Here is a 10097-nt window from a genome sequence, read left to right on the forward strand (position 1 = left end):
TGTATGTATGTTAATACATCATGTGCGTTAATATGTTTAGCTGCGGCAAGCTGTCACTATTGTTTTTCTTCTGAACCAGGGCGAACACTGCGGTTAGTTTCATTTTAAACGCCTCCTCAGGCTAAAAAAATCTGTCACAGCAAACAGAGCATACTCTCACGTTGTGTGTATAAAGCGCTAATTACGCTGAGATCAGCAGGTGGGCATTCCGTGGATTTTAGGCAAGTATACATGCACAACGTGAGTGCATTACTACAATGCGCTGTTTGCTGTGACAGATTTTTTTAGTCTGAGGACGAATGATTTGTGACATTTAAAACGAAACTAACCGCGGAGGAGTCTAGGAAATATAATTTCGCTAAACGATTGCCATGGCAGTACTACAAGTGTGTTGTGTTGACATGCCGGACGGAAGGGGGGTGGGGTTGCAGTAACGCATTACTTTTTAAGAAAAATACACCAAAATGGCTTGCTGTGAGCATAGCTGTTTTTGACAAGGCAAAAAGCGTTTTGTTTACACAGCCATTGAGTTTTTTTAAGCAAAATATGTTACAGACATTCCATGAAGACCCTAATAAATCATACAAACTTGTTGAAAGTGCTTATCCGATGAGCCCTTTATCATTGGAGTGACGAAAACTTGATATCTTGGAAAGCAGGGTGGAAAATCCGAACCAGCAGCTCTGATTAAATTTTATACTAAATATTTTATTATATTGCTGTGTGCATTGTGTACTAAACACGTCATCCTCTGTCATAATACGTATAGAAGAAAACATTATACTTGATGTAAAGGCCTTTCTAAATGACTGATAGGATTTAAATTCAATGCTGGATAGAACAGAACAGGTCAGCAGTCATATGCATCAGAATGATGAGAAATGAAAAAACATAACCCATCAACATTACCCAATTTTTTGATTCTTTAACACAATGGCTTTTTCTTACCACCAACATTTTGATTATATTGAAGTCCTATAACTCTGTAACACTTTTAATAGCTACAATCTCGATCTATAGCCAACTTACATTTCCCTTCCTTCATTCAAATCCCCGCTTTACGCTTTAACACATCTACTTAAGCTTAAATTTTACTTAAATAAACGTATTATTACCAATCTCAATTTAATGTGATAGTGTTGATTAAAGATAATGAAGTGACTTTGATAAATGAGAGTATTTTATAATCCAGTTACTCAAAGAATCATTGCAGCCCTAAATTAATTTAAATCTGTCTACCTTTGTACTAATGTTTTAGGCTCTTTGTTTGTCAGATAGGGGGCTTTCAGAGTGTCTCAAATGGTGCAATATTGAACCTCTAAGTCTACAATTTTCTAAGAAACATACAGTGTATAGTCCAAGATGTGAATTTGACACAAACCACATTGCAAAAAGCTAGTGTAGTACTAATTTCCTTATGATTGAACACCCTTATCATAATCATTATATAATTACATAAAATTATGCTTCAGACTGTAGTACAGAGTCTATTTAATGAGTTCTTAATGTCAAGTGGGTTTTACCAAGAGTGATATGTGAAATCTTTGAAACGTGTGGCAGAAAGAAGACCAGATCATCTCTCAGGAGTCTTCAAGACAATCTGAAAGGTTTATACTTTATTTATGGCTTGTAAAACCTCTGTAAAACCTCATCCTATTTAATAAATTCAGTTATATGATGACAATCATGGAAAAACGTAGCCGTGTTTGCCAGGTATGAGGTGATTCCAAGTAGACTGGGGCCATTTTTAAAATTCATCTAAATCTCAAAAAGTGTCCCAATCTACTTGAATACACCATATTATTTGTAAACATCCTTAAAATATAAATGTAACCGAGAAGCAAAACTCTTCCGGATGAGTTATGTTTAGAGAAGTCGTCATAAATAAGGGCATTCTATCCATAAACATAAAACCATAAACAAGCAGAAAAATTTATGTTGCCGACGCAACAAAACATATATAGCCATCCAATGTTCAAGATTTTCTCAAAACAAACCTTAATATTTTCTCTGACATGAACAGTACTATGAATTCTTAAAAACTAATCAACTGTGACCCTGGATTTGAAGCACATGATGTATATTTGCAGCAGCAGCCAACAATACAATTATTGGGTCGATATTATCTGTAAATATACATAGTAAATTTACAACCATAAATATATCAAAACTATATTTTTGTTAGTGGATGTAGCAAAATCGTGAACGAAAAATGTCAGGAAACACGCCTACAAACTTTGCCATTTAATCTATTATTTTCTCCAGTATGACATTAATTAGCATTTAATCTTGCATTTCATTCAATAAACAATGAAGCAGATGACATCAAATCCCACATGACCTCATCTCCAGCAACCCATGAGCGAAATAACATTTGACAGCCAACACACCTGTCTAATCACGCTTCCAACCCAAACGCTCCCTGAGCTTTTGAATGCTAGCTGTAAAGTGAGGCCAACGAGGGTGAGCCAAAAGCCACGAGCGCTGCGGTTTCCGGCATTCAACAAAGGGCGTCAGCACGCCAGTCTACAGAAAGAACCCTGTATTACATGCCACATTGAAGTTTATTCCCAACTACACGACTGGTGAATGAGGATACGCACGAGGTGGGAGATAGCACCTCCACGCCATAATGAAACGATGGAAATCTCTGGAACATTTTGCAATTTTTACCCTGATGACGCTGAGCAGCGGGGCTCCAGTCGTATTTCCACAATTGCTTTTGTTGGCGTAGGGTCCATTACCGAGCCTAGCGTCATTACCAGACTCATAAACAGTAATGATCATGATGGTGATGATAATGATGCAATAAGACACTGTCCATCTCCGAGAACCATCTTCCACCTCTGCGTCGCGTTCTTGCACCTTCTGGTCAAATATGAAAATACCAATTTCGCTGTGAATTGAGTTTAATAAACATAATATTTTCAGGCCCACACCTCATTTTCTGTTATGGACCGCAATATAGACAGAATGAAATGAGAGATTTTTTATGTGGTGGCACAAATTAAATTAATACTTTTCTGGGCACTGGGGCCAATGTGGGAAGTGATGTGTATGTGGGTAATCAGTGCTTAAATGAGACGAACAGATAGAGCAAGAGTCCAGATCAGACAGCGTGTCTGGATGCTCCCCTCCTACTCCTGCTTGATAAATATCTGGAGTCCTAATGCAATAATTGGAAAGCCAAAGCAAATAAATACTCCACAAAAAACACACAATTTTTATCTTAAACAAACACAAAGAGGTTTGCAATGCATCCCGTTTTAACAGCTATACACTGCTAAATAAACAAAGATAGATAACTACACAAATCTTTACAGTACTGTACTTCCAGACCCCTGTGAATTACATCAAAGAGATAACTATCCCTTTAAATACAAGCCAAAGCGCACATTGTTTATTTGGTCTGTTTCAAGAGTCATCTTCAAAGACAACACCATATCTCCAAGTCACTGGAGACAACGGTTACAGACAATTAAAACCCCAACAACCAATGTGCAACCGTTGAAAATAGCCCATTCTCCGTGTTGCCATGTTGCCATGACCATCTGAACCGCTTACAGCTGAGCACTGGTGTTTCATGAGGACATTTGAGGTCCAGAGGTAGTTTCCATCACAGACCATGCACCTACTTTGGAACACTTTTCAATTGAGAGCAGATGCTACCCAACTCTGTCTCCGAGGCGATGCGTGCTAATTGTTTTCTCTACTGGCGGAAGGCCAGACTTTTCCATGATATCAGCTGCTTTGGCAGCCAGCTCAGCACTCGTGCATCTGGCATTCCTGAGCTTAATGAAAAAACAGCAGCGCAGCTCCGGCCCGCGTTCGCCCGGGTAATTAAGTGTCCCTTTTCGACGCCCTGATAACTTCCTGAGTGACTCCCGAGCACTTCCTCCACCTCCTCTGCCGAAGGTCTCTCTCTCAGACAATTAAGTGCCTCTGGCCAAGAGCTTGCAGACATGCTAAGTACACAGAGTGTGCTTTGACTCGAGCACACTTCCACTTTGTTCCCGGCCGGGAACATTCTCGAGCACGCTGGCTGGAGATCACAAGCATCTGTCTGGCCCGCTGGTAACTGATGCGTCTGGGTCAACGAAAAACACCTTTATGAATATAACAAAACACAAGGCAGAAACTCTGGAGACAGTAGACAGTAAATCCTTAAAGTGTCAACCTCATTCTTTTCCAGCGATGCCTCTTGCATACGGACGTGCGACACTTTGAAAAGTCTGAAGATTAGTGCAACTACATCTAGGGCATTTCTCGTTCACTTTAATCCTGAAACGCATTAAATGCATAATTACCCAGCTGCAGGAAAATGTTTCAGATTAGCATAACAACGAAGACTGTGAGCTGCTAAGACTTCAATGGCGAAGAAGGAAATCTGGTAATTAACAACACTTCTCGCCGCTCAATGGCCAGAGAGATAACACGCACCGAGCGCTTGTGCTCCAAGCTGTGACAGTTAGCTGAGAGGTCGAATGGTCCGCAAATGAAACGCAGAGAGCAGGGCTTCGGCTTAACCTCTATTAACTTGCAGGCTTTTAAACAAGTTAAAAAGCTACAGCGCTACAGATGAAATTAACCTACAAATAAAACTAGGCCAAATCAAAGTGGGAGCGTCCAGGAGGACAGTGATTCTCAAGGGGTGGGTCACAACTCAAAAAAGTGTCAGTTGTAGGCTAAACAGGAAGTTAGCGCTGCATTGGTTCCCTTGAACAAAAGCCTTTTTTCCCAAAGACTTTTGGAAGATAGCAAAACATATTTTCTTTGATTAAGAAAGGTTTATGATACTGACACGTTTAGTCATTTAATCAAGATAATCATTAAAAACTAACATAATATTTGCTATTTGCTATGTTTGCTCGAACCGAGGCTATAAAACAGACAACACTACGGTTGCTTGATTTCAACGTCACCAACACCAACAACTTTTTGAGACTTTATTAAAAACATGTTCCCTGGTAAATAACGATTTTAGAGATTTCTGTCCATTTTGCATATTTGTGAGATTTCTATGCATGATGAGGTTTAATGCCCCCACCATGAGCGGTGTAAACACATTGCATTACATCTAAAACAAACTATAATATTAGTTTTAGCCGTGTCATATCACCCCTTTAATAATCGATCTTGGAGAGGATAAACTGGAAGCTACTGCTAACATGCCAGTGTTGGTAAGTAAATCTAGTTACATGTGAGATGTTCAAAAGACAAGCATTTAAAAGAGATAATCACAGCAAACCTTACATAATCACTAAGCTTTCTGCTGTGATTACATGAAGCCTCAGTTAAATGCTAGTAATTGAATAATTACGCAAAGCCTGAATTTTCATTTACAGCAGAAAGAGAAACAGCAGGAATGATGATTCAGGACCAGGTCTGTTTCAGTCTGTTTTACAGTCAGCAGATTAAGTTTTGCAGTGACTTTTTTGAGAAGAAAAGTTGAACAAGGCGCTTTTTTAGTAAAAAAAAAAACGCTGGCTGCGTTTGGTTACAAAAAGCAGCCGAACGCCATGACTTTGTCGTCATCGTCTGTGCACGAAGGCAGCCCAGAGATACAGATATGCAGCGTAACAGAAGTCTATTTGAATTCTATACAAACAGAGAGCGTCTTTGCAATAACTATCACATATTTAAAAACTACAACTAATTTCTTGCTAGAAATGCAATCGCTTCATGTGGCACACCCAAGATGTTCATGAACAGTTCAGAAACCTTACTGATGGATGGCGTCGTTGGTACTCCTCTAAACATAATGCTCAGTTTGTTCTTCATTTTTTGCTGAAAGCACAGAGACGTGATTTGTGAAGCCTCTCAGCATTCATGAATAAATGCAACATTATGATTATTAACTCTATTAATGAAACTTCAAGGGAAACCTGAAGGACATTAGTTACCACCAGCCCTAAATCATACAGTCTCATAGGGAAAGAAGCAAGTAATGAAAACAATCTATCACAAAGATCGATTGCACCGCCTCCTCAGTACTGACAAACCATACTGCAGTACAATGCTTCTAATCATAGAAGAAATACAAGTAAACCCAACATTACAGCACTGTTTAGTACGCTTCCAAAAACCAATACGATTACACCATCGATACCGTATGTTCGTTTCTGCATCCATGCATATATGCAACTTGTTTTATGAACCCTCTTTTTCTTTGTCTGACCCTGAACAAATGAGGTCAAAGCAGACATACAGGCGACAACCGCCCCGGCCTAGAAACGAGACCCCGGAGACAACAGCCAATCAGGATCCCTCAAGTAGTTCTATCCATCCTCACCGATGCCCCGCCGTGCATCACCAGCCCACACGTCTATATTCCTCTGAGACTAACAGCCAATAACACAGTGCTGATGGGAATAACAAACACACAAATAAAGGCTAGGCACGCACATAAACTTGTCTGACAGAATGGACGTGCCCACGCTGAAAAAAATATCGTCCGAGCTCAGCTTGACACGCAGTGGCTCTTAAGAGTGAACGCCTGTTAGGATCTTGTACGCCGATCGCATTAAAAACAAAGAAATTGACCAAAACTTGACAGAATCCAGACCTGCCGAATTCACTGCGTGATATTATTCTGTGAAACGCAACAGGGTGTGACACAGGGTCGCCTCTCGTACCCGCATCGGTACAGAGCGTGAAGACCGTCTCCCATCAGTCAAATTGACCACTTTAAAGACAAAAGCCACAGCACGCTAAATTGCAAGGCGAGGAAGTCTTGCAGCAATATACGATCTCATTTCAGCCCACCGGCTCCCGGAGAGATGCAGGAGGGAAAGCTTGTTGTTTATTACGGGCCAGACTCGACCGTAATGCTCGGGGAAAGAGCAAAACCCACGTCCCCATCAGTCCGTGTGGAACAGAGAAAGAGAGAAAATGGGTGCCACTCATGTGATTGTAATACTGAAATAATGAAGCTCAAGTAGAGATGAGGAAGACATCAGATGGCGGGGCAGAGGGTCACAGCTCAAGGGAGACAGTAGCTGCCATTTTTTAACTCCGATTTGCATTTATCACAAAGAGATTCTGGACAAGGCACATCTGCCCCAGACTTCCATAAAATCACTTCTGCTGTTTCCTGTCATCAGAGGACACTTTCTCTGAACCCCTTTTCAATTTTGCAATAATAAGGCGTCAAGGTTGACATTTCGTCGCCCATGACGAGCTTAAGATTTGATTTTGACTAAGAGATTTTTTATTAATTAATAAGGTCTTTAACAGTTCAATGTATCCCATAAGGTAAAGCATACATTTTGATCATTCTCTAATTTAATGTCAACTCAAATATTAAAAAATGACTTAAATAGAACTGTGTGGTTCATAAGTGTCGAAAGTCCCCTCCGTCTGTTTGAGTTCTGAACGTGACATTTTGAGCTTTACTGGTCCACATGAGCTCCAGGCCCACCGAGAGCTCCAAATGATCATCCGTGCCTGTTTCTGTGCGCCACAATTTCAAAAACTGATTTGTATTTATCACTTTCAGTGGAGAAGTCCTTCCCCCACATATAGTGTATTTCACATAAAAATATAGTATACTTTTATATATTATGGTCAGAATATGTATTTTTGCAGCGCACGGTAAGTGTTATGATTTTTCTTCATTTATCCATCTGCTTACTATCATGTGGCATGAACGACTCTCTGAAGCGTCAGATAGAAACACACCAGGCGCTGTCATGACTCATGAATAATTAGGAGAAATGTCTTCTCATTGGAAAAGAAAACACAGTCTCATGAATAATTATGAGACATCGACGCGTCATCAATGTACTATCGTACATCGCCACGTCACATCCTTTGATGTTGGCCAGATAATAACTTACAGTTGATTACATCGTTTACTTTGATGTGCAACACAACCAACCCTGTTATCATCTGAAGAAATGTTGTTTAGTGATTCGTGGCGCTTTAATAAAGATGAGAAAGGTGTGAACACAAAATAAAGTTGGGGCAATTCAAATAATTTACGTATTTGTGCTTTTTCTGTCCAGGCTACTCTTTTTCAATTCAATTCAGATTTATGTACTTAGCACCCTTCACAATGTTTCAAAAAGAGCATCACAATAGGCCACTTTATTGTAACCCTCTTGTCATTCTAAACCTGTGTGACATCTTCTGCAGAACAAAAAAATAAGATATTTTGAAGAATGTTGGTACCCAGCAAAGACTGGCCCCCATTGACAGTCATTATATGGCCACAAAAATATCCTCTTTTGTGTTCCACAAACAAAAGAGTCAAATACAGGCTTTAAATGACATGACGGTTAATAAACAATGACAGATTTTTTTTTATTACCCCTTTAAGGTGTTATATTGCATAGCGGGAAATGTTTACCCCACCCCAGCTCTGAAATCTTAGTCCAGAAGGTGCATGTTCAAAGTACTATCACAGACATTTGGAATTAGCATATAGGTAGGTAAATAAATATGTTGTATTAAATATAAATGAATAAACTGACTCACCTGCTCCAGCAGTTTTCTGTATCTCTGGGTTGCTTGTTGGATGAGATCCCGAACAGTCCACCCTTCCTTACATGGAACAACCAGACCAGTCCTTCCAAAAGTCACTGTCACTTTCATTTTTAATCCAAAAAAGTGGAAGATATTCCAGATGTTTTAATCACCAAACTTCACCAGGAGCAGGTGTGTCGATCTACAGTCCAAAACCCTAAATTTGACCTTGTGCATCCAACTACACACGATTAAAGATAACAGGCACCTAAATAAAAGATAAATAAACACATTCAGAACTTCACAAAACTGTTTAAAGAGAAAAAAACAAGGCAAGAAAACATTGGATGCTGTTGCACGGGAAGACAGTAAGGAAACATTATGGGGTGTGTGTGTGTTGCATAGCAACAACAGCTGAAGCGAAAGGTTAAACAATCAGTGCGCTGTCAACATTACAAAAATTTGCTTAGTATGATTTAAATGATTATTAATATGTGTATTCTTTTATGACGAGAGAATGGTTAATGCCCCGTTTACTAACTCAGCTGGCTAACTTGTTAGCTCGCATCGCAACACTTCTTTAAACTCACTGCTAACTCTTAAATCTTAAAACACAAGGAAAGGCATTAAACACTTTCAATACGTATACCTGTTGTTTTATACCATATCAAATCTGTTTTGCACTTACTTGGAAAATAAAAGATGGAGAGAAGAGCAAGTTAGCGGCAAAAAGTTTAGCGACGAGTCTTTGAATAACATAAATCACGCGATCATCGTTCTGCCTGTAGACAAACACTCTCCTATAGAGATGATCCACTCCACAAACGTGCATTTAGTAATGATAAAGTGCATGTGGGGATGTTGTTTGCATCAGTATTTTCCCAGGATGCAGTTGCATGTCTTTCGCCATTCCTGAAGTTCCCCAGCAGCTTCCAGCAGTGTTATCCCAAGTCAACTCAACTCTGGGCCATACACTCGAACTTTATTAAAGGGCCAGCGCACATTTAACACGCTATGCGTCACTACACTGACTGATTATCAAACATTTCCTAAATGTTAACAAACTTAAATCTAACATCTTTATTTTAACTTCCATGTATTATACATCATTGTGTCACAACATTAACACTCTAATGGCAACCGTTAACCATATCCTCTTTTTACCCAGATATATTCCCCCATTTTATATAAATGCAGTTTTATAGCGTATTATAGGTTTATTGTACGCTGTTGTTTCCACAGGTGCCTATTAAACCGTTTTCTAGATGTTTTGCCAGTTTACCAAGATGGTAAAAATAATTGATTTAATGCTGATTCAGTGACAATAAACAATTGATCATTCTTTCAACACTAAATCAATTATCTTTGCTACCAGCAGCCTAGTTTATTATGAAGGTCAAATGTGACCCTGACAACAAAACCAGTCTTATGGGTCAATTTTTCGAAATTGAGATTTTTTCATCATCTGTAAACTGAATATTTAAACTTTCCATGGATGTATGGGTTGTTATGGTAGGAGAATATCTGGCGGAGAACTCTGAAGTGTCCTCTGATGACAGGAAACAGCAGAAGTGATTTTATGGAAGTCTGGGGCAGATGTGCCTTGTCCAGAATCTCTTTGTGATAAATGC

General features: G+C 39.4%; 1 protein-coding gene across 3 annotated transcripts in view; it reads right to left on the reverse strand.

Annotated features, from left to right (window-relative positions):
• pard3bb (par-3 family cell polarity regulator beta b) overlaps positions 1 to 9421 on the reverse strand; it is a 303484-nt gene extending 294063 nt beyond the window's left edge. For all 3 annotated transcript variants that reach the window (XM_056755104.1, XM_056755105.1, XM_056755103.1), the window contains exons 1-2: positions 9155 to 9421; positions 8479 to 8734 (exon numbers count right to left, since the gene is read on the reverse strand). In XM_056755104.1, the coding sequence (XP_056611082.1) occupies positions 8479 to 8595 (117 nt within the window). In that variant the 5' untranslated portion in view covers positions 8596 to 8734; positions 9155 to 9421. The remainder of the gene's footprint in view (positions 1 to 8478; positions 8735 to 9154) is intronic.
• Positions 9422 to 10097: the final 676 nt, after the last annotated feature.

Source organism: Triplophysa dalaica, chromosome 8, assembly GCF_015846415.1.
Source record: "Triplophysa dalaica isolate WHDGS20190420 chromosome 8, ASM1584641v1, whole genome shotgun sequence".
Taxonomy (NCBI): domain Eukaryota; kingdom Metazoa; phylum Chordata; class Actinopteri; order Cypriniformes; family Nemacheilidae; genus Triplophysa; species Triplophysa dalaica.